At 38.4% G+C, this 26068-nt stretch overlaps 1 protein-coding gene across 1 annotated transcript in view; it reads right to left on the bottom strand.

The window, feature by feature from the left end:
* Nucleotides 1-26068, bottom strand: part of LOC145988936 (putative cytochrome P450 301a1, mitochondrial) — a 200214-nt gene that overhangs the window by 134561 nt on the left and 39585 nt on the right. The window contains exons 2-3 of the mRNA XM_083124243.1: nucleotides 16790-16995; nucleotides 1915-2161 (exon numbers count right to left, since the gene is read on the bottom strand). Of these exons, the coding sequence (XP_082980369.1) occupies nucleotides 1915-2161; nucleotides 16790-16994 (452 nt within the window). The 5' untranslated portion in view covers nucleotide 16995. The remainder of the gene's footprint in view (nucleotides 1-1914; nucleotides 2162-16789; nucleotides 16996-26068) is intronic.

Raw genomic sequence — 26068 nt, 5'->3', positions numbered from 1 at the left:
AACTTCAGCTCCTAGTTGAAACAGGTAATTTTCCAATCATCATGCCGAAACAATCTTAAGGAGACTATTGATTGATTGATTTAGTTTCTTTTTACTTCGCGTGTTTTGCCTCTTGGCTAATTTGCGAAGATGGGGATGAGTGATGAAATGATGAAATTGATGAATGGACATTCACAAACAACCAAAGCCCGAGCGGGATTCGAACCTGGGACCCTTGGTGTCGCAGCGGGATTTGATAACCACTCGGCCACAGGGTCCGGCTTAAGGAGACTAAAATCCAATTTGCGTGTATTGTCTATTCATGTACCACGCCATGCTATTCATTCACAACCTCTTGCATGAGTTAACGACTATACGATACGATGTAACATAACATCAGTTTCAAGATGAACACTGGTGACACGACGTCATATGTACCTGTAGCATGATGGTTCAGGGGCTCATTGTACGAGCACAGTAGTCCAGTATCTCAATTGCAGATTTCCTAACTCGTTTCTACGTACATCGTCATACCCTAACCAGCAGAGTTGCTCATTTGACGCCCTTGGATTTATATTTATGGAGTTGATGAAGGGCTAGTTGCATGGCACAAAGGTGGTTGCCACATTACATGTGGGCTGGTCGTTTGCATTACTAATGCTTTTTCCAAAATCAGGGAACGTCGAGATATTTGACAAGCGTTCAAAGGTGCATTGATGTACAGTCTTGGAAAAAAATACTTCCTTCGCCTTAAGACTATTGGTATTAAGGCTCTATGGAGGAATTATTTTTTCTCATGACTGTACATGGTGACATTTTGAAAAATTGTTTTGAGTTATGAAATGTACAAGGTTTACCAATGCTGTACTTCTTAAATAATCGGTCAACAGAGTGTTCAGGTTAATCTTTTCTATCTGTAATTTCTGCCCTGATTTACGCATGGTGACATAGTTTTGCATGCATTATCTTGGTAAGCGTTATCAGTCGGGCCCAGGGCTGGATTAAGACGAAATTGGGCCTGATGCTGCATCAATTGATAGCATTAACTTGAAATATTTGGCGAGCAATAAACACAACGACGTTATAGTTACGTCTGTATAGTAAGTTACGCTGTGTCTAGGCGTCCGAAATTGGGACTCCAAATTTCATTCTAAGATTTATTTTCAGGTTAATATAGCAAAAGAAAACTGTTCAGCTTTCGGAAAATTCTCGTCTGTTTTCATGTGGGCCTAATGCTGCAGCATCAATAGCACCCACTTTAATCCGGCCCTGGACTCGGGCCCATCTTCATACAACCCTTATTGCCTAAAATCATCAATGCTAACACCTACCGGATATCTCCTGCAGATTTCTCCTGAAAAGCCACGTGTGTATATTATATACAATCAGGATTGTTAAAGGTCTAGGAACCCATACATTCTAATGGGTTATATTGGGATCCGTAACAGGACCGGAACATATTTTCTCACGTAATTTATATTGGGTTCAAGTTGAGTATTGTTTCATTTCAATACGGAACTTGTTCCCTATTTAAACTGATCCGGAAAAACGATTCCTACCTTATTTAAATTGATCCGGGAAAAATATTCCTGGACCGTATTTAAATTCACCCAGAAAAAAAGTTCCTGGACCGCATCTAAAGTCATACAAAAAAAAAGGTTCCTGGACCGAATTGAAATACTTTACAGATAAAAAGGTTCTTTGCGATCCAGAACCCATTTACGCTTGCTGATTTTCTCTCCTGGACCGGAATTGAATTTATTTAAAATACCTAGATCTTTAACAACCCTGCATACAATTTTATACTATCATTCGTAACACAATTTGTGTTACAAAGTACTGAATGATTGCAAGAAATATTGTATCGATGAGCATATGTGTTCAGAGGAACAGGGACAAACAATCATCGTGTTCATTTGTTTCCTTTCCACTTACACTCCAACCACTCCAGGGAGATCCCCGAAGAAATCCTTCCTCACGACGCTCTTGTAGTGCACCAGGCAGGGCATTGAAGGGCGATAGGGCGTCGGTCCTTCGTTCCTGTAGATCTTCTTTATCTCCTCCGTATCATACACGAAAAGCAAATCAGGTCGTCCGACGAGGCCAGATAGCTTCACGATTTTCCCGTATTCTTCGTAGAATGTCTTCGATATCTTCGCCACATCAGATATGTCATATTGCCCTAGAAAAGAATTTTTTTGGAGTTTAAATTAATTACGTAACAATAAGGTGTGGAATAGTATTACCATTATTGACTGTGAAGAAGGAAGATAGACAGAGGGAAAGTAAATAACACTACGCAATGGAATTTTGCAAATGGAAAACCTCTCGACAATAAAGACAATAAAGTGAGTTTTAATTTTAATTCATAATTTTTTCGCACTTATAGAAAAAGTAAGTATTTTACAAACAACCAATGATTATTTACCTCTTTGGCAGGGTAAGTGCCTAGCGGTTGGAGCCCAAGAGATTTGATAGGGTAGACTATTGAGTACTGTTGTAAATTACACAACCAACAGGATTAGTTTAATTAATGTTATATAATTGACAGATAAAGACATGAAAAACAATTATATCAATGCCCCTTGCACTCAATCATTCACACTCTCACTCATGCTTCGGCATTTCAAACATAATAAATTACAACTTATACTTCGTGATTTTAGTAATTAGTTTAGTACTGGTTATATCCAAGGCATTCACGTTTCCTTTTATATATAAATATAATAATTAGGGCGGAGTTTATGAATGGACGAAATTTGATATTTCTCCTCTATCAAAGCAGAAATGAGCATTACTTGTTATAACATTACATTACATTATTGTGATTCAAACTTTATGACAATTATTCCGATTACATTAGTAAATAATAGTGCCGGACAAATCTGAAAGTTCTTTTGCAAAATGATTTTACTGAAATTGGTACTCTGAGCAAAATATTAATCTCATCATAAGTAAGATACTAAATGTCGTAATAAGCAATATCAATTAGGAACTGGTAATGAACGTATATCCATCCTGGGCGATGCTGGGCTGCTGGCGGTGCGATGACAAGGGCGACTTCTTGTTGTTACGGCTTCACACTCCAGGGTATAAGCATCTTCCGAATAGGTAAGTGGGGAACGACCCCCCACGGGCTCCTTTCTCTTCTCTACTCCATACCGACTTGATACACTCCCGGTAAAAAAATAAACAACACAGATCGGTATACGCTGAAGATACGCGTCCTTTTGACCGTAGATAAGTAGCGTATGGTCGTGGGAGATAAACTGTGCCTTCTTACTCTTCAAGTACCTCATTTATGTTGTATTCAAAATGGTCGTTACGCTAGCCTCCTGGTTTAGGCCTTGTTAAATTTGTCTGCAACCCTGTCTTCCAACCCTTCTATCATCGCCTGTTCTATCGGAGTTCCTTGACCTCTTTTCCTTGACGCCTCTGAAGAGGTTATCATCTCGCCGAACCTATTGTATTTCGCATGCTCGCCTTCCGTATCCATTGTCAATCACCCATATTCTTTATTCTTTGATATCTCACCGATTTGCCTCCTATGAAGATGAACTTCGAGAATCTCGACGACTATGATGTGATCAAGAGCTGTATAAATTTTCATTCAAATCTGATCAGTGGTTCTAAAGTTCATTTTCTTGTGATTTACATCGGTAAACTGGCTTCTTCGAACGTGAAATGCTTCGTTAAACCCGGTGAAAAGCGTATCTCTCGTGCCATTTCTGAAGTTAATTGCCATTGCTTATTACGGCGAAATTAATTTATTACGTTATATAATTACTAACTGATACCTGATTAGCTTGCGCAAGATTTGATCGTTATAACCATATATATTACAGTCAATGTGAAAAATTTAATTTAAGTTCGTGAATTAGAAAAATTAGAAAAACATTTTTCTAGATTGTCTTTTACCCGCTTTAGTATGGGTGGAATTAGCTAAAACTTGGCCTCAACACAGAATTAAATTCTAAAGAAGAGATTTCTTGTAGGAATCTTCCTCAATGTTAGGACAAGTCAAATCCAAAATACAAAATGATGGAAACTTGGGGAAATCATTCTACATACGAGGGTTGGTCAATAATTATCTGCACATTTGATGTAATTTTCCTTACGTTAACCACATTGATTTCTGGGCGGGCATGTAAATGTAGTGTGCATTTATCATTGGTTTAGTGTATAATTATTTACCTTCACAATGATTTATTTGTTTTCATGTTGTGTTTACATTGTAAAGATAGCCGCCCCTCCCCTTATTTGTACCAAAGAAGAAAAGCTATTAGTAATCTCTCTTTCGTGGTCTGGAGGTGTATCAGGGAAAGAAATCTACCGAAGGCTTGCATCACAATATAAAGAACTAATGTGCAGATGACTTGCCACTTCGTCGATAGTTACTCTTAGGTCAGAATCATTGCATGGACTTGCTTAATGTTGTCATCAGTAGTGGATGTGAATTGCCATTTTGCTGCTCCTTCTTGCTTAACACTTGTCCGACAGTTTTTGAACTTCTCAATCCTATCGCACACACTTATCATGCAAGTCTTCTGTGTATTTCGGGTGCTGGAAATCTCATCTCTGCCAGCTGAAGTAATCTTGTCTACACTTTTTAACCTTCTCTATGTGTTATGTCACACATCTTGGGGTGCTGATCACATTGTTCTCTTTCGACTTTATTGTTCTCTCATTAGGTCGAAGCTCGATTGTTGATGCGTTGTGCATTCCTATGCTCGTTATTCTCAACTTCGCATCCTCAACGCTGTTTATTGTGCTTCTATTCGTCTCTTTTCCGGTGCATTTCGTACCGGTCCAATCGTCTACTTGTTTATGGAGGCATCAAAGCCCTTGTTGTCTCTACAAAGACAACTTATTCTTCATTATTGCTACAATCTGCACTCGATGCCATCCCATCCATCTTACCACAGTCTCTTACGAGAGAAGGTTTTTTGCATATCGCCTACATCCTCGTGCCACTATGCCACTGTGTGTTCATGCTTACGAGATCCTCAGAACTTGGCGTCCCTCCACTTTTTTCGTCTCTCCTCACTTAGGAATTACATGAATCTCCCATTAACCTGTCTCTAACTGATCTCCTAAAGGCAGGGGCACATATGGTTTTGACATCTTCGATCACAATGCCCCAATTTTATTGGTTTTTATGTGGATAGTTTCATATCGGTTGAATCAATCAATATAGCTTTGATTTACATTCTGCTTGTTCCATCTACATGGCAGAACTAGGCGTTGTATTTTGCTGAAGTTCACACTTTTCAGAGAGTCCTAAATTATTCAGACTCCTTCAGGGTGCTCTAGAGTATGGAACCACTCTCTTCCCGACATTCCATAGTGCAGCAAAATTTGTACGTTTCCTTTTCTGTCAGTGTGGGCATTAAAGGCATCGAAGCAGATGCTGCTGCTGCCAAAGTCTTCTCATGCAGATAGCGAAGTGCTTTCCACCTTGCATCAGCCAGGGACCTTCAGAGTAGATTTCGTTCTTTCCTCCTTGAGATTTGGCAAGATTGGGTAACGGGAAACAAGCTCCATGCCGTCAAGCCCATCATGGGTGCATTGTTCTTCGCAACGTCCCTCTCGCAGAGAAGGGATAATACTAAGTCGGCTTCTCATTGGACACTGCCATCTTACCCGTACCCGTTTGCTGCAAGAGCTGAACCCACCCATGGAATGCGCAGTTTTTAATGTCCTCAAACTTTTAATCTTCCCGACACCTTATCATCCACGTTGGGAGGAGATGAAACTGTTTATCCAATTATTTTACATTTTTGCTTAGCGCAGATCTTTTACACTGTCTGTAGGTAATATTTTAGTGCCTCCTTACCTTTTATATTCCGATATTCTCATGCTTTTTATGGAACTTTAATAGACATAGGCGTAAATTGTGTCTTAACTTTGGAGGGCAAAATCTAACTTCGAACTCAATTTTTCGGGGGAGGGGGAAGCCAGAATCAAAATGTTTTCAAGCCCATAAAAATATCATCCACTACTATTTTGATAAATAATGGTTACATTTGCAAAATCATAATAATTATTTGTTACTTTGTTCTTACACAAAGCCGCGGTAGCTCAGTCGTTAGGGCGTCTGATTAGCATGCGAGAGACCCGGGTTCGATCCTCGGCGGAGGAGAACCGGGATTTTTTCCACCTGTTCAAGTGGCTCCGGCGCCCACCCATACAGCACAAATCTCCCAGGGATAAACATTGTACTATATCCACAATGTCCAGATCGGATATTTGGATATCCAATTCTGGATATCCATTGAACATCTATAGGATATCCAGAACTGAACATCTAAAACTCGACAAATTCTTGATATCTAATACTCAGCCTAAACGTGTGTAGAAAATAGTTTTATAAATAAGGCTGGATGAAATCAGACAAAAAGAAAATCCTTCCGTTGGGCTCGAACTCGAGTTGTGCGCATGCTAGTCCGACACGATAACCAACACTCTTTTATTTTTTTATTTTATTGTCTCATTCTGATATACAAGTTATGGAATTACATTGTTGTTGACATAAGCTATACTGCTATTACAATTTGAATTTCTATCTGGTTAACCTTTACATTTTTGTTTGACCTAAATTAAGTATAAAGCACTAATAAGAAATTTGCATACCATTTCTTCCTTGCTTGGAGAGGAATTTTTTCGTATTGTTCTTGCAAGAAGATACTGAATTGTTTCTGAAAACTGCTCACGTCATTGTAAAATATATATAATAAGTATTCAGTTATCAACCATTGTACTGCTCGTTGTTTTGTTGGTGGAAAAAAAATGAAATCAGGAAAAACTATATCTGTATCCGTAAACTTTGTTAATGAGGTGCGGCATATACGACTGAGCATTGTTCTCAATTTGTTCCATGCCGTGGAGGAGTTACGACACTTCGTTATCCTGTGGGCTAAAGAGTCTGGCACGTTGCATGATATACAGTTAGGAGAATCACTGATTCCATATTGGTATGTCCTATCTCTTGTCACTATAACACGATGAACCACTTTGTACCATATTGATTGGCCAGCTTTTGAAAGGTGTTTGGCGGAGACATTTTCCCATATTTGTGGCCAATTATGTGTATTGAAATCCCTGACTATTCGTGCTACTGTGTTCTTTGAACTATTGATTTCACTATATAACTTTTTAACACATGGTGTTATTGTCTCATGTCGTAATAACTGGTAGCATACCTGTAAAGCGATGTCCTTATAAAACAAAAACCTTTTGGGGATACTTTGGATATCGATGGGAGCTTCTAATGGAATGTTTCGTATTATCGTCTGTATACATGCTTGGGTCGTTGACTCGTGCAGTGAGAAAGCTGTTTGAAGGCCAGTCTGTACAAACAATGCTCTTGCCTGTGTGTTCGCGTGTATTAGTGCCAACCCACCTGTCTTCTCTGATAACGTGACCTCATTTATTGCCACCCGGAAAATTGTATCGTGCCACATAAAGCAGCCAACAGCTTTGTTGACCTTGGCTAAGTGCTGTGTTTTGAAGTGCAGGATTTTTGCTACATACCAAAGTTTAGAGAGAGCAAAAACATTGATAAATCTTACTCGTGCTTTTAAACTCAGAGAGCGCAGCTTGTTCGCTCTGAGGACGTAGATTGCCCTCTCGCACGTGAGTTTGCTATTGGCTTCGATCGTTTCATCGATATTTGCATAAACGTTTATACCTAAAACTTTTATTTTCGTGTCTACAGGGATCTCCGTATTGTATGTGAAAGGATTCTCCTTGCCAAGGGGCATCAGGAATGACTTGCGATTGTTTAGTTTTGCTCCTGATGTGAGCTCAAAAGTATGTATTTGGCTTTTAACACTGTGCAGATCCCTTTCATCCTTGAGAAAAATTGTGACGTCATCCATGAAGCTGCCAACTTGTATTGTGGTGGTAGCCATAGAAATGCCCTGTAAATGATGCTGGATACTAAACAAAAAGGGGCTATTGTAAGGACGTACAATGTGCTACTCAAGGGACTACCTTGTAGTACACCTCGTCGCATTTTAAAACTTGTTGTCAAGAAACCATTTATTTTGAGTTTTAGCAGCATATGATTTTATAATGTTTTGATCCAATTAATAAAAGTGTCTCCGAAGCCATATGCTTCTAAGACTTTGTACAGATATTCGTGGCTCACTCTATAATATGCTTGGGAAAAGTCTAAAAATAGAATTGCCTCCGATGCATTCTTATTGTGTTTGGTAATAATTACGTCTCTTATCGTTTGCAGCAAGTGATGTATACTTTGAGACGTATTACAAGCGAACTGTAAATTTCCAATAAGTTTAACCATATATTTTTTTTAAACGCTGATTTATGCACCTACTTATAAGTTTGATGTCACTACTCAATATTGAAATTGGCCTAAAATCTGTGACGAACTTTGGATTTGCCTTTTTGGGAACTAACACTATAACTCCCGTGCTACTGGTCTTCCCTATTGTCCCTGTTGTCAACACTTCGTTGACCCATTTCGTTAATTCGTCTCCTATTAGATCCCAGAAACATTGATAGAATTCTGATGGTAATCCATCTTCTGCTGTAGTTTTATTCCTCGGGGCTTTGAATACTGCATCATGAACCTCCTTTTTACTAAACGGTTGTGTGAGCTCAGTTCTTTCATTTTCCGTCAGTGATGCTGGGAGGTAGTTCAAAAAATTACATTGCGTTTCTGTTGGTTTAAAGGCTTGACCAAGAAGATTTTTATAGTATTGCAAAAACCTGTCGTGTATACTATGAGGGCTGGTGACAACTTCACCGGAATCTAAAGTTAATTTATGAATGACATGACTCCTGGCGTGTTTATGTTCTTGGATAATGTGACTTAGTGTGGCTTGCTCGTCAGGGTCTATAGGAAGAATCTCTTTATTATTGCTGCAGATTTTCGTTTCCTGTGTATAGAAAGTAATTGCGCTTTTATTTCATTTGCATAGGGACAATCGAAATTACCTTGCAGTGCTAAACGATGGAGATCATTCAAGACTGCATACAAAAAATTATATTTGTTTCTTTGATCTCTACTAACCTCTGCACTGAAAAATTTACTGACCTGACGAAATTTAGGCTTAACTCGAGTTTCCCATCACTCGATTAGGGTCTTTTGCACTGGCCAAGAGGCCTTGAGTTCGTTCCACGTTTCCCTGATTAGCTGAACATAACTACCATTGTGTAATAATGTGCTATTTAAAAGCCAGTATCCGCTACCTTGTCGGGGTTTGATCAAATCTAAATTTATTTTGAGAATTGGAACACTATGGTCACTAAAGCATACTGGAAAATTTTGAACACTAATTATATATTCCTGAAATCTTGGTGCGACATAAAACCTATCGATCCTTGACGTACTATTGGAGGTGATATGTGTGTAACCTGGACTTTCGCCGTTGGCGTGTATCCAAGCGTCACGCAGTTGTAACCCCTGCGTTAATTCATAGAGTGCACGTGAAAAGTTGTATCCTGGATTTTGATCTTGTGAACGAATTATGCAGTTAAAATCTCCCGCTAGTATAGTGTCTAGTGTGTGGGATGTCAACTCGGACCCTACAACTGTTGAAAAAAATCTTCTCTTTCCCGTCTGTTTTGGCTTCCTGACGGAGCATACACATTACAGAGAAACACTGAGCCTAATTTGGCACTTATTTGTCTGCCCGTGGGATGGGGCACTACATTACGTAAATCCAAGTGTCGCCTACATGCTATGGCAGTCCCTTGTGCAAAGGGAGTAAAATTGTTGTATACTTTAAACATGCTCAGTACAGAAAAATCGTCTATGGCAACCTCTTGTAAGATGGCCACATCAATAGACGATTTAATGAGAAAGTCATTGAGAGCAATTATTTTGGTCTTACTTTGCATTTGATTCAAATTAATAGATGCCAAGGTAAATGTTTGCATGATTATAACTGTCCACAAAAGAAAACTAAACTTACTTACATTCTTCAACATTACTGATCTCTAATTCCTGCCTATAATGCATTAACTATGCTTTCCACTAAATAAATCTGGGGTAAGTTTGTTACTCGTCGAAGGTTTCTCTTTAGTTACATTTGCTGAATTACTTGTTAAACTAACCTTTGAAACATCTTGGTTTGGGGTACCAGGTTCTACTCTAAATTCGTTATGAACTATTGTGGAACTTACGCATTCATTATTTTTCTTCTTCTTTCTACGTAGCACCATGGACTCTTCCGCCACTGACCATAACCTTGATACAGATCTTGACCGTGATTTCCTAGGAGAGGTAACGACGGGGAATTCTGCCTCCGCGAACAAAGCACTTGGGGGTGGGGACGGGGGTATGTGATGCATCTCCTCTGAAGTGGTCAATGTTGGCTGCTCCATCTCTTCCCTTCCTGTTGGTGCATTCGTCACACTAACTTCGTGTCTGGTACCTGTCTCCTCGTCGGTGATTCTGGTGCTATCCTTGTTCCCTCCATTGTTATCTCCTGACGCAGGGACTTCTGCACATGATGGAGCTGAATCTCTTGGTTTAGTCCGTACGGGTAGCAAAGTTAGTTCATATACCATCGGGACATTCTCAGCGGGTATATTAACCGGCCCCCTGCGGGGCTGGTTCCCAGATGATCGACGCTTAGAACACTGAGCCACTACGTGACCCTCTTCCGAATACGCGATGCAGGTACGAACCTGCCCAGGGTATGTTACCCAATAGGAGTCTCCATTCATGATTACATATGAGGGTATGGGTTTACGTAGTATCATTTTGATCAAGACACGTCCAGTTCGAGTAGGGTAAATGTGATCTGCAGAGTATGTCTCGTCTTCGATTTTCAACACTTCCCCATAAGACCTCATGACACGACTTATCACTTCTGCACTTAATTCAATTGAGACTACATGGAATCTGACAAATACATGTCGCTGGTGGGCCCATTCTACTTCAACTTTATGATCGCCATCTACGTCACTATAAATTACCTCAGCACCAAAATCATTTAGTAACCGTTCTCCTACCACTGTGACAATCAGATTTACCGTCATTATTATTATTATCATTATTATTCATGTATGTAGCGGTAAAAAGACGTGTTGATTCAAAGTGTTGAGTGTTTTAATTTGTAAGATTACATATTTGATTTTTGCCAAGCCGACGGGAGGAACGAGACGTTCGCGTGTGTTAAGGGCGAGCACCTGAAGGGTCACGCTATGCGTCTAAAGCTTAGGAAATTCGACCGTAATGACAAACATTTAAATATCTCGGTTTCCAACGGTCAGATTCATGTGAAACTTATACCAGCGCAGCGGCATGTGTGCAAGGACGGATGTGTGGAGTTTCGTCACGATCAAGCGACAATTACGGACGCCAGATCAAATCGGTTCTAATTGATCAGTTTGTGGACAGCGATTGCAATTGAGCTATGGGCGACAGCCAGACGGAAGCTTAACCCGCACAAGTAAACTTCGGACACGGTCCGTCCTAGTTTGGAGACAATAGAGCATGGTGGAATAACCTCTCCGGAAGCGTCGCTCCAACGTGCGCCTAGCGTCCTTTTTCAAAATCCAAATAAAACGAAGGACATGGTTTTTCGTTACACAGTCTTACCGCGATCCTTGTAGCGAGAGCAGCTCCGTGCTACCTCTCCATATACAGTTTTGCCGCGATTCTTGGAACGAGAGCACCTTCGTGCTACCTTTCGTGTACAGTGGACTTTGTTGTGTTGTGCGAACACCAGTGTGTGTGATAGGCAGTAAGTCTACACGAGTGCGCCTACCTCAACCGCTGGGGGAAGTTGAAGCGAAACCGTGTTTCCGTGGTTACCTTACGCCATTTATAATTTTTGAGAAACGAGGAACACCGGAAACTATGGCGGGCTAGAGGAAGAAGAGAGATGAGGGCGTTACGTCGATTCGCCCGATGTCAGAAGAAACTACGCCGATGATGCCTATCCGCCGCCATGGAGAGAGAAAGAACGTCGAACGCCGCCCTATTGATACGCCGACGATGCCTACCATCCGCCACGTTGACGCCCCGACGACGCCTACCAGCCGCGACAGAGAGACGTAGAGAGAGATGTTGACGCCCCGACGACGCCGACGCCGCCTACAACGACCGCTCAGATGCGACGTCCGAACCGCGCCATACCACGGAGATCCACCGATCCCGAGAGGAAGAGGAGCCGGGGAACTAGGTGTTTGAACCCTTTTTGCATCTTCATCGTCACGACCAAGGAAACCTTTCGCGTGGATACTATGTGTTTTCAATCGCCCATAAAGACGCCAGGATGCACCCCGGAAGCTGAGAGATGGTAAAGTATTCATCTGTGTGAACCTTAACACGTGACGGCCCGATTGATTTAGAGAACGCCCTTGAAATTCGTCGACATTTTGAAAACGCCCACTCAACTCGAACTTCATACCAAACTCCCGTCGCGCTTGTCATTTGTAATCTATTCGTCTCAGGTCAATTTTTCTTATTTCCTTGTGATATTTTTTATGATCTTAAATTCATTGTTGTTTGTGCTCCTTTGTATTTGTTTAAAGTGCGTACTATTAGAGTAAAGCGCCGCCCGCTTAATTGCATAATCTACTTGAGGTTTGTTCATTTTTATGTGTCAGTGCTGTGTCGCTGCTAGCTACGTTAGGTCGCATATGTGATTGTTTGTTAAAGTATTTGCCTGGTAATGTGAATTGCTCGTCGCGGCGAAGTGTTTAAGTCCCGCCTGCTAGAGAGTATATGTTTGCGTCACTCAACGGAGGTTATTTGTTATGTTTGGAACCACGTGAGGTCCTGTAAAAGGAAAACGTCCGCCCACGTGAATGTAATTGCCGTTGAGACGCCTTTGTTTATACTGGTCAAGTAATGTATTGTCACCGCGCCGACTAGTTTCTTTTTTAAAAAACAAAAGGTGAACTTAAGTAAGGGCTGGCTAGGATTTAAGTAGCACTGGAGCAAAATCACAAATGACCTGATTAGACAAAAAGTAAGATAAAATTAATTGAGAATGCAATAATTAGGGCTTGTCGTCATAAAACCTGTACATGTCATGTATAATTTCTTGTGTCGATGACCCCATGAGGATTGAATCTGAGAGAGAATGTCAGAGTGCAAGTGTGGGGATCTGTAATAATTCCATTTTTGTTGGTTATGAATAGAATATACTTTTTATTTTCATGTTAATTTTGGGCTATATCATTTTCGTATACATGTCGCTACCCGTGATTTTCAGGTATGCAGCTAGCCGCTTCCCGGCTACAGGTAAAGAGGTGGTAATTTGAAAGTACATATGTCTTTGTTTTTATTCGATATGGCTTATTACTATGCACTGTTGGTCACCGGTTCCTACACACGAACTTAACCTGGACCGTAACGCTATTTCGCTTGTCCGAGGGAGATTTTGCCGCCTCTATCTAGGTAGTGGTAGCATTTGTTTTCCCGGGCAAGGGAGCGCGTAACATACACCACTTTTGTCGCAAATTTCACGTACAAACACTTACGAAAGTAATATATTTCAAAACTGAGCACTTGGTTCATAGGCACTTGGTAGACATCATGAAACCATCGATGAAAATCCAATGACGTAGGTCGCGTTTTGACATCACTGAAAACAAATTTCAAGGTGTTTTCTCTTTGTGTATTCATCGTGAACTATTTAATCGTATCTTCACTGGCTCACAGTAATTGTAGCCAAAACTTCGCTTGCACTCCAAAGGAAAAGAAAGAACTAACACAACACTAGCAAACCGTATACGGCCCTAGCTAACTCGGACAGTTCGATCACTAAGCCTTCTCACGCGAAAAGCGGAGCTCGCTACCACACTCCAAACGAGACAACACGAAACTCTTTCGCAAGTAGTCGACTGAAACGCAAGTTAATTTGCAGATTGCTAATTCCCAAGGTATAACATGCCTAGGCAGATGTGTCTTACATTTTCTGTACTTTTGTTATTTCAGTCGCTTTGGTCTCCCCCCTAGGTTAATCACGGCAATAATGAGGAATATTTTTTTAGACAAAGTTGATAAACAGACAAACAGAAATAATCACCCTCGCCAAAAAGCCAGAACTCGAGTCTGGAACCTCCAACGCGAGGTGTGTTTCTTGTTCTAACTATATCTGTGTGTTTTCTTTAGATTCATGGTATTTCGTGAGTTGATGTGAATAAAGTAAATAACTAAGACAAGTGGGTGGAAGGGACTGGAGAATCGTTGCTACGGAACCATTGAAAAGATATCCATCGCCTAGATAGAGAATCTCTATATCCCCTTGTGATAGAGAACCTATTTGAAGAATAAAAATACAGATTAAACGAACAAATATGATGTGTATCATTTCGTCAAAATGCCAAGAAAACAATATTACATACTTCTTCACTAATAGAAAAGAATAAAAAAAATTGTCCTTGGTGGGAATCGAACCTAGACCTCATTGATGAAAGCTCTGTATGCTAACCAACACTCTATCAATAACACCATGTTTTCTTTTTTCCAGTCAGTCTGTTTCCTTCCTCAACACCTGAAGACGAAAATTCATCTTAATTTCTCTCATAATTGTTTCATTGTCTATTAATAGAAACCATGTATGTCAAAAATAGACGCATTCTTTCAGAGTATCGAGAGATTATCCGTTCTCCAAATATCTGGCGAATAATGGAGCCCACCTAAGGGATATCATATTCCACACCTAAATAATGAATCTCCTCTTTGTATACTATGTGTCATTCAAATTTCTTATCAACAGATTGATTAATAAAGATGTTATTTACATTTGAAATGATAACATTCATTTTGGGACACCCTGTATTACCGTAGTCTGTAATATAGCATGAAGAAATAGTGCGAGGCTTTCGACTCTGCTATTTTCAGTCTGTTCTTGTTGCCATCGAAGGAACGGTCAACTCTCAAAGGACGAAATCAGCAGTTCTATTTCAAAAACTTACACAGCAGTTCACTAACAATTCTCTGAATGTTAGTGACAATGGTTCTACATTATCATGAAATGTTAATTGGACATTATCTATTGTTTGATGCTTTAAACTATACTTATTCTACCACTACGTTTCGAGAGAGCACCTCTTCCCTCGTCTTTAGGGGAAATTTCTTTTGCTGGTGTTAGGAATCAAGCCCACGACAGACTGTGATTTTCACTGCAAATCCGTTCCTCTACCCAACTACTCCACAGCGTCCCCCAGAATTCTGCACTAATTTTTACAGTAAAACCTCGTTAAACCGGACTAATAGGGGAGGATAAGTTGCCCGGTTTAACAAAAGTCTGGATTAACTGAAATAACCTAAAAGAACAGTAGAAAGTGCATTAAAACTCCGTTTAAAGCAACAAAACACGTTTATTATGGTGTGTTTTATAGGGCATAGGCCTAAATACACTATACAGTACAGTACAAAGTCTGCGGGAAACAGAATTTCATCAGTGGTTGACTGCCTTTTCTTTGGGAAATTATCTTGTTGACTTCTAGCCACATTTAAAACCTTGCATTCTGCTTTTTTCCCCCTTTTGCCTGTCCGGATTAAGCTAAGTCCGGCTTATCAGGGTCCGGATTAACGAGGTTTTTCTGTTATTGAATAGAGTGTAAGTGTATGTGCTTGAATTCTGCACGAGGAAGACTTACAGGACTTTGGACTATTGCTATGAAAGCGGCTTCTTTCATTTTCCTTACTTTCTAACTTGGTTTTGTGTAGTACTGTTACGTTGCTCCTTTGAATTCTATGTGATTCACTCCATGCACGTTCGGCTATTTTTTACCTATCGTATCTGTTTCGTCCTTCCTTATAATCATCTCTCCTTTTCTGTAGAGGGTGTCCTGATTCTCCTATGTAAACGGGTGAGGGACACTCATAAAGAACCAGCCTGGGATTCGAACCCATGACCCCTGCCGTCGTATGGTGCTGTGCTAACATCTTAAATTCTTCTTCCTATTATTGCCGTTTTTGTTCATGATGACAAGTGCAGAAAGGTGTGTTTATTGTTCATTATCTGACAAATCGTCCATTGAGAATGCAAATGTTCTATCTCCAAATTGTAGACAAATGGAGATGTTTTGGCCGTGGTCTATTTAGGATGTAATTGTTTCATCCCTGCTATCGTCTGATGTCTACATACAACCAATATTGATATATTGGGAGTCCTTTTGGTCCATGTACAGAATTAGGAAGCAGCCATGAGAATGCAAACTCCAACAGCCTTAGGATAATTTCCTCAACCAACCACAAGTACCATCTATCTATGAGATAAACCACTTGCATTCTAACCTTAGTCACTTGTGGGAGCTGCTTAGCAATGGTAGTGGTCTTCGGTTCTTACTTTTGTTGTTAACAGACAAAAATTTTGAATAATAGTGGAATCAAAGTAGTCGATTGATTTCCCAAAATATGAATTATTTATTTTACTTTGCTATCGAATGGCAAATCTCCATCTTGTTTCGTTCTATCTACCAGATAGAACACTGGCACTCTCAAATCAAAGCTAGTGTTGCGCGCAATTGTTCTGGCTGGAATTTCCATTATTAATAACAGCATAAACAGCTAACAAAACAACTACCTCTTTGTACATTGAGAGGCTTCAATGTACGTTTATCAGCCTGTGCAATGAATAAACTTTCAGCGCAATGGTGACAAAGGGCTCTCCTGAAAAAATGAAAAATTGGACATACGACATTTGCATTCTCAGTGGACGAAATATCTAATGTTAGGTCTTTAGTTATTTTTGTGTTTGAGTCAATAATATTTTGTTCCATTGGACACCGTTTATATTAAGTATTGAATGTAATTATTATTGAAAGAGAAATATAATTAATTGTTCGATAAATCTATAATGAAATTTACCTACAATCGGCAACAGCCGCCAAGTATTGCCGATGATGGGCAGAGGCTTCGGTCCAGGTACTTCAGTGTAAGGTTTCACTTGTTTTCCGTCTAAGTGGAAGTTTACTGTTTGTGCGTTGATGATATTTCGTCCTTCCACTGACCGAACTAACGTCAGGCCTTCCTTGTATCTTGTCGTGGTTCTCAGCACTGCTCTTGGTCCCATCCTGTAATACCAACATATGTATCAGGATGATTCGTAGAGAAGATTAACATTTAGTTAATGTGTTCAGAGTACAATAATTCTTATCCCATAGACTTGTACATAAAGTCACAATCCCACCACTCATTCACTCACTCACACACAAACTGACATAAATGTTATTTATGAAGGAAGCCCCGGAGGCAAAAAATGCTCCATTACGACCCCTATGAAATTAAAAAATCATCACTTAGCCATTTTTAAGGGTGAAAATGACCTTTCGTCACGTACCTAGTAACGTCCATTTCCAGGGCAAAAATATTCCAATATTGTTTCTCACAGATCAATAGAACACAAATGAATCAATTCCTAGTTAAAAAACGTCCTTCAAACAAGAGTGACATCTACATAAGACATTGCATGACGAGTTATAAACGTACTACTCAATACGAAAATAGCTACATCGTTGCTTTTTTTTTTTAAAAAAAAAAAAAAAAGTTTAGAGACGTAACAATACTTTCGTGTTTGGAATGTTTGCTGGTGGCCATCGAAACGGATGTTGCTAGGAAACTTAAATAAAGGATATTTTATCTCCGAAAATCTACCCTAAGTAATACTTGATTTATTAAAGAGGCAAGATATGAATTTGAGGAGAATGATATTAAAAAAATAGTATTATTGTTTTCATAATTAGGTGCCATACTATTGAATTCGTTTTCATAAAGCACCTAACTAACTATTTTAAAACGGACAGTATTTACCCCGTTTATTATTAAGAAAATATACAATAATAGTTTGAGTATTTAAGGAGTATTAGAACGCGTTCTTACATAACGTTGCGTTCTAAAAAAAATTCAAATAAGTGTACGTACTCACTTTCTCCCATCATTCAATAGTCGATGCGATATTTTCAGACATTGAGAGCATTAAGAGTACGTTTAATTAGGTACAAATATAGTTATATAAACAAGAACTTACAAAATCAAAGATTTTCACACTTACAAATAATACACTATTGTCACTTGTCACAGTAGCTATACCTATGAAAGAAGCTAAACCTCATTTTTATTATCCTTATTTTAATTCTGGATTTAAAAGAATTAAAAATAAATAAAATTTTCAGCATTTTCAGAGTTAAAAATGCTACATGCTCTACACTGATAGACACAGAGATTCAGACTTGCTATTATAAGGATATTATGCTAAACTATATTTACATAAACTAAGACATAAATAAAAATGAACTTTTATACATCCTTGATTCCACAACTTCACTTCTCTAATTAAAGTATTAAAGTATATATTGGAATAAATTATATTTTTTAAAAAAATAGCACGCTCTATGTATAATATTGTTATCTCTGTAACATTCAAAATATCATCCATTTTCCTTGAATGAACGAACTAAGGTACCTGAATCCAATATGTTCTACCTAAGGTTTGCGATTGTCTCTAATGGTGTACAAAGTCAGAAAGATAAAAATAATCGCAGGATTCAAAAGGGGGAACATTTCTGGACGTTTACTGAAAATTGGAGCAAGTTCCAAACAATAACATGGGTGCAGGGAAGATTTTATTAAAAAGTTACATTCATATATTTTGTTCTTTCACATCGAAAACTGCAACAGAAATTGTATAGAAATTACCACAATATTGTTTTTATAGGTACGTAAGTATATTGATACACTTACATTTTATTTACATAATGACATATGAGATTTGTACAAAGTAATATCATTGCCAATAAAAAATGGAGTGACGTGTCACAATTTGTTACAAGAAGACTGTGGATTACACATCATAGTCTGGGCAAATAAAAGGTCTCTTAACATCCTTAGTGAGTCCAACACACATGAACATAAGAGTAACAAATGTCACATTTGCATATGTTCTTCATGTATATTCGTATGTAGTATTGAGTATACCTTACATAGTTACATAGTTTTACATAGTTTTCTTCTATCCTTCGTTATAAACAGGACTTTGTCTAAACTAAGTACATTGTTGTAAAGCATAGATTATGAGCTATAAACACCTGTAGTAAGTATTAACTTACATATGCAATATTAGATCATGTACAGTAGAACACAATCACAATGACCAGCTATTTCGGTTCTTCGTCCTCAAGTTACTGCACTACAGGTGCAGCCAACAGGTTTAATCACGTCATTCGGACAGTTTAAATGACATACAAACGTCATGTGTTCAATTAGCCGTGTAACTACTTGGAAAGAGTAAATAAGCCATATTGGATACTATACCATATTGGATTCAGGTCTTACGTCGAATTGTGCAACGTTGGAACGAGAGTGAAACCTTCTAATGATGAGAGATGAAATTTAGCGATATGAAGTTAATTCAGAGCAAAGGTGTTCCGAGAGAGTTAGGGTTAGGGATTCAACACTCCGAAATATCTTGAAATAGTAGTTAGTACTAACAGCAAATCACGAAAAATGCCTTTCTTTTCAACTTTTCTTATATCGCCATGTAGTCTTCTTTCCTAAAAATTAGGGTTTTTCTGCAACTGATATCGAGTCCGCCAGTCACACAATGGCTTGAGATTAATAAATATCCATAATACACTTCACAGCATAGTTGCCAGAAATGTTTATCCACAAATTAAGAATGTCTTTTCTAACATACACAGCACAATTTAAATATAAGAAAATAAGCAAAACATAATTTTAAAAATTGTCTGTCAAAATTTAGTTTACTGCAACCTTGTAATTATCTTGAACGCATAGGCGTGTGCGCGTTGGTGCAAGAGAGGAAATTGCCTCCACCCAATCATGGACGTCTGCATATTTTTCCAGGGAGAGACAAGAAAGGTGTTTCCACGGGGGTAAAGGAGGCATATTGTCCCCATTATAATGTTGGGTTCTCAGAAAACACCACTTGAGTTTGAAATTTTCACATTCCTGCATCCCCATGATAATAATAATAAATTACTGTGACTGAAATCAAATTATATGTGTGAAATATTTTCTTTTAGGTTGACATTCATTTTCCATGGGGGGTGGTCATCCCCCCCCCCCCGCCTCCTTTCCGGACCTCAATGACCCTATATACTTTAACCTAGAAATTTGATAAATCTTATCGCCGTTATTAAACGATAGTATACTCTTAAAAAAGTGAAGTATTTTCACTCCGGCGAAAGATCCAAGGAACTACGAGGGAGGAGGCTGCATAATTTCTTATGTAATTGAATTATCCCACTTCTTTCTCTAGCAAATTTCTTGTTATTAACACTCTCTCATGCTTTATTCATCAGTTATGCTGGCTCTATGTTGCTGCATTTAATACGCCTAACATTACACAAAGGGAATTTTCCGCAGATCCGGGAACACTATATACGCCCCTGTTTCGTACCCATACAATAAAGCAGTGAGATGGAATGATGTTTTTCTTTCCCGACTAAACTTTCATCAAAGTTTTTGTCCCCCCCCCCTAATCAGAGAGTCTGCGCAAGTCTATGCTTCAACATAAATAGCGACCGGATTTTACAATTGACCACTGCCACTGACAATTTTCACAGTGTGTAGAGAACATAGAAGCGAGCATCTTTTCTTGGTAACCGTTTAGTCATCGAGCCCTCGCCTCGGGTTCAGGGAAGAGCAAGTGTCACTCCCAAAAGGGCTGACTAAGTTCTACAAAAAGTATTGGGAGCATTATATTACAAGAACAAAGAAATGTTCGAGTAATCATTTTCCTGCTACTATTGTAAAAGGATAAAAGAAAGCCCAACGCATATACAGTAATCGGGAACAGGTTTACGTGACACCTGAAATCAAATGTATAATATTTCCGACGTTTGAAGAAAAGAATTTTCAAGCTTAGCTATTTCTTTCTGTAATACTTGTTAATACAAATAAACATAGAACTACTTCTATTACACATAAATCTAGTAAGACCTGCTTTAGAAGAAACCATTTTCCTTAGCATTTTTCTTAACATTTATGCAGTGACCAAAATGCTACCGTGTAAAGTGAAAAATTTTATAGCATTTCAGATGCCATGGGATATTTCATGGCATTTCTCAAAGATAGAACCTGCTCTATTTCCGTAGCATATTTTATAGCATAACCAATCAGAAGCGACTTCTAGGTCACGAGTGCAGGTGTAATGGCGGCAGCGTGAGATGTAAACAATCTCGTATCACTTCACATTTTTAAAAGCCGATAACTATTCAACCGAGAGGAATAATGTTTAATATAAAACGGTATTATGTACAAATCAATGGCGCTGCTTAAACACATGCTATACGATGTATACAATGCACGTATGGAACAATATTTTTGTTGTTTCAATTGTGAACGCCTTCCCCTCACCATAACTCGACGTACCTTTCGTGCTGTACATATTATGCACTGTACACATTGAAATGCTTCCGTGTAAAGTACTATCTGCTACAAGATTTTTGGAAGTATTTGCATAGCATTTATGATAGGAAAAATGTTAGGGGAAATGCTTCCGTCTAAAGTGGGCCTAAAGCTGAGGGGTCTTGGATTTGTTTCCTGTCTGATAAGATTCTAAATGAGATAGCAACAACATGTTAGCCAAGCACTGTGTTCCTGACGGCACTGATATTGCACTTTTTCTTCAGTTAATGCATGTATCACCGTACACACATAGGTATGTTACTTGTCGTATTTGATGCCTTTGGTAGAAGAAAGAATTCGTAAGAATTTTAAGAAATTTGCACATCCCATCCTGTATCGTACTATAAGATTTTTTCGCTTTTCAAAAGAAATAATAATAAATGTCAGTCGCGATTGTGAAACTGTCGTCACTTGCTTGAAAATGTAATTTTTCGGGATTTCGTGTTATCCGAACGAGCAAAATGACTTCGTAGGAGAAGTTTTCCGCGTCCATCTATATATTCAATACAATCAAAGGCGTGCGCATGGGGGTACCAGGGGTGTCTGGGCACACCGTAACGTGTCCTTGAAAAATAATAAGTGCAGAAACTACTATTAAGGTCATAAAAAATGTTCTAAATCCATGTCTTACCTCTCATCTACTATGGTGGGGTCACGGTTGACCCCAACCGAAGTATTTGATTTGTTTACCTCTAGGTTGTGTTTCTTTTCGTAACATACCGTCTTCTATTCTCAATCCAAGCCGTGTGTTTGAAGAACGTAGACAACTCGTGCAGGTAGTGCCAACTGTTGCAGTAAAATAAGGGTCTCACTTGACCCCATAATAGTAGTTGCGTAGCCTTTTTATTTTGTGATCAGTTTGTGACTTTCTGTAAAAACATGTTTAACTAACCTAGATATTGTGACATTTTCACAACAGTCACACAGTGGCGATAGTGACAGTGAATCTGAAGCAGCAAATCCTCCAAATGTGATGATGGAGAAAATGACAACGAAAGGGAACATAGTGTCATGATACAGACTCAGAAATTAAGGCCCCATATGTGTGACAAATATGGTATGAGTGTGTGTAAGGAAGGCACATCCTCATCCTCTCTTCATATCTGAGAAATGTCCTGGGGATTAAAAAGTTTGTCTTTTAATGTTTTGAGTGAGGACGAAGACTGATAATTATTGTGTAATGGTACATTTTACCAAGGATATATATTTTTTACATTATATCGAAAACACTTGTATCATTTTATTTCCTTATGATACAATGATCTGATTACTATTATTTTATTCTAAGTTTAGTTTTATTACAAGAATACTTGAGTATAATTTCATTGTCATATTAGGTATTCACTATGTTAGGCATAGTTAAAGAAGAGTTTGAATTTCGTTCGAAAATATGTATAACGTTCTTACTATGTTTCACAAATAGACTTTCTTTACTTACTTACTTACTTACTTCCTCTAGTCCCTTTCTGCCATCATAGCGTAGGGTTGGTTGCCTCGATCCATCTCCTCCATTCCTGTCTGTTTCCCATCATTCTCTTCATCATATTTATTGTCTTATTCCTTTCTCTTCCAATCTTTTCCATTCTGTCTTCAAACATTATCCTTGGTCTTCCTTTACCTCTCCTACCTTGCACCTTTACTTCTAGAATTTGCTTTACCTTTTTGTCTTCATTCATTCTGAATACATGTCCCCACCACTTTAGCTGTCTCTTTTCAATTATTTTCTCTAGTGACTCCTGTTCCACTTCTCTTCTTATTCTTTCATTCCTCACTTTATCTCTCCTAGTCTTATTAACAGCTCTTCTCAGGTATTTCATTTCACTAGCCTGAATTTTACTCAGATGTTTATCTTGAAGTGGTAAACTTTCCATTCCATATGTTAATGTAGGGACCAATACTGATTTGTATAGCTGCATTTTTGTCTTTACTGCCACTTCTTTCTTTCCCATTATTGTTTTACTGAACTGATAATATACTGTATTTGCTTTTCTTTTCCTATTTAGGATTTCTTCATCACACCTACCATCACTTGTTATGATGGTTCCTAAATATTCATATTCGTCTACTTCTTCCAAGTTCTCGTTTCCATATCTAATTGCTATTTCATGATCTTTTTCTCCTTTTGCCACCTGCATAACTTTACTTTTCTTAATATTAATCTTCATCCCTTTTCTCGCAAGTTCTTCTCCCCATTCTATTACGCTCCTCTGTAAATTCTCTTCACTACTAGCAATTAAGACTATATCATCAGCATATAGCAGTACTTGCAGTTGTACTACTCTCATATTCCAATATCCTATTTGTACTCTTGGGGTTCTTCTTTTGCAAATTTTAGTTATATCATCCATTACATTAATGAAAAGTAAAGGACTGAGACTATCTCCCTGTTTAATTCCTTTTTCTATTTGAAATTCCTTTGACTCGTTTCCTTCTATTCTTACTATTCCTTTTACATCCTTATATACACTTCTTATTGCTTTAATAAGTTCCTTAGGTACTTCCTTACTTTCTAATGCCTCCCATAGATATTTTCTAGGTACCGAGTCAAATGCCGCTTTCAAATCTAGAAATGCTAAGTATATTCTTTTATTTTTGTCCAGCATTTTCCCCATCATTGTTCTTAATATAAAAATGTGATCTTGAGTCTGTCTCCCAGGTCTAAATCCAGCTTGTTCCTCTTCAAGTTTTCCCTCTATGATTTTTCTCAGCCTCCTTTCCAATATATTCGTATACATCTTATATACCACTGATGATAGACATATTGCTCTATAATTATCACATTCCTTATTACTCCCTTTCTTGTGTACTGGCACAATTATGTTCCTTTTCCACTCTTCTGGTATAGTCTTAGTTCTCCATACTTCCCTCAATATATTCAGTAGTATTTCAGCCATTCTTGGTCCTCCATATTTTATAAGTTCTGGTGCTATTCCATCCCATCCTGCTGCTTTCCCAATTCGTATCCGTTTAATTACTTCTCTCACTTCATTCTCTGTTATCATCATATCTTCTTCTACATGATCCTCCTCTTCTCTGTTTCTTATTCTCTCATCCTCCTCCTGTTCCTGCTCCTCATCTTGTTCTTGCTCATTTGTCCTATCCTTGAACTTTTCTTCATAGTATTTTCTCCATTCCTCCATCACATTCTCCCTTCCTATGACTAATACATTTTCCTTATTTCTTATAGCTCTTGCTGCTTTTCCCCATTTTCCTTTCAGACTTTTGACCATATTCCAGAACTGCTTTCTATGCTCTACAAAACTTTCTTCAATATCATTTCCAAACTTCTCCCATGATTTTTGCTTTGCCTCCTCTACAGCCAATTTACTCTCATTTATTTTTTGCACATATATTAACCTATGTTCCTCTGATCTTAATTCTAGGTAATTCTTCCATGCTTTCTTTTTCTCTTTCACTTTCCTCTTTACTTCATCCGTCCACCAATAAGTTCTTTTCCTTTTTGTATTCACCCTAACTTTGCCACATACTTCAATTGCTGCATACAGTATCACTTCCTTAAATTTTTCCCACATACTGTCAATTTCCATTTCTCTTATTTCCAATTCATTCAACCTTTCTTCTACTAATTCCTTATACTGTTTTCTCTTCTCTTCCTTAGCCAGCTGCTTTACTTGTATCTTTTCAAACTTCCTATCTCTTTCTCTATTATTCCTCTTAAATCTTGTTATAGCTATTAGCAGTCTGTGGTCAGTACTCAATTCAGCACCTCGGATTACCTTTACATCCATAAAGGCATATCGAAGTGCTCTTGCATAAATTATGTAGTCTATTATACTCTTTGCCTCCCTTCCCTCAGCTTCATAAGTGATTTTATGAATTTTCTTATGCTGGAAAAAGGAGTTTCCTTGTAGCAATTGGTTCTCTACACAGAATTCTATTAATCTTTGTCCGTTTTCATTTGTCACACTTTCCCCTCCATATGGTCCCATATAACCATGTGACCTTATCCTATTGTTTCCAGTTCTACCATTAAGATCTCCCATCAATATTACCTTCCTATTCTCTTCATTCTCTTTATTCACTACTCTTTGTAATTGAGTATAGAAAACTTCTTTCTCCAATATGTCCTGATCATTTGTCGGGGCATAAACTTGTATTATTGTTATTCTTTCTTCCATTTTCAGTCTAACTACTATTATCCTTGAATTCACTGGTTCCCATGATTCCACCCTTTCTTCCATTTGCTCATTAACTATTATTCCAACTCCCTCCTTAGCTCTTCTTCCTCTACCTACTCCAACATATCTCAGCACATATCCTCTTTCAAGGCACATTATACCACTGCCTTTCTTCCTTACTTCACTTAGTCCTAGTACTGCTAGTTTATACTTTTCCATTTCTCCTACAATTTCCACTTCTTTTCCATTAATTGTTTTAATATTCCAAGTTCCAATTCGGATATTCCATTTCCTTGCTTGTCGTCTTCTACTAAATCCATCCTTTCCGAGGCTACCTTTATTTCTCTGAATCCGCTAGTTTTAGTCTGGTGTGGGGGATTAGCCCAACGACCAGGCTGATTTTTATTTTCAGGGTTTTCTCCCATATCCTTTGGTGCTCCCACACCCCTGCAAGGCAGCAGTTGGTTTTGGATATTTGACGGAGATATCCAATCCGCTTCTTAGTGGCTCATATTGGCCACTAAGGTCGTAACTCTTCCGCTTCCATTGCCGTTGGGATTTTCTCTATGATCCTCTTCCG

Source organism: Lepisma saccharinum, chromosome 6, assembly GCF_977018435.1.
Source record: "Lepisma saccharinum chromosome 6, izLepSacc3.1, whole genome shotgun sequence".
NCBI lineage: Eukaryota > Metazoa > Arthropoda > Insecta > Zygentoma > Lepismatidae > Lepisma > Lepisma saccharinum.
The sequence above is the reverse complement of the archived record's forward strand: the minus strand, read 5'-3'. Positions and strand labels throughout refer to the sequence as shown.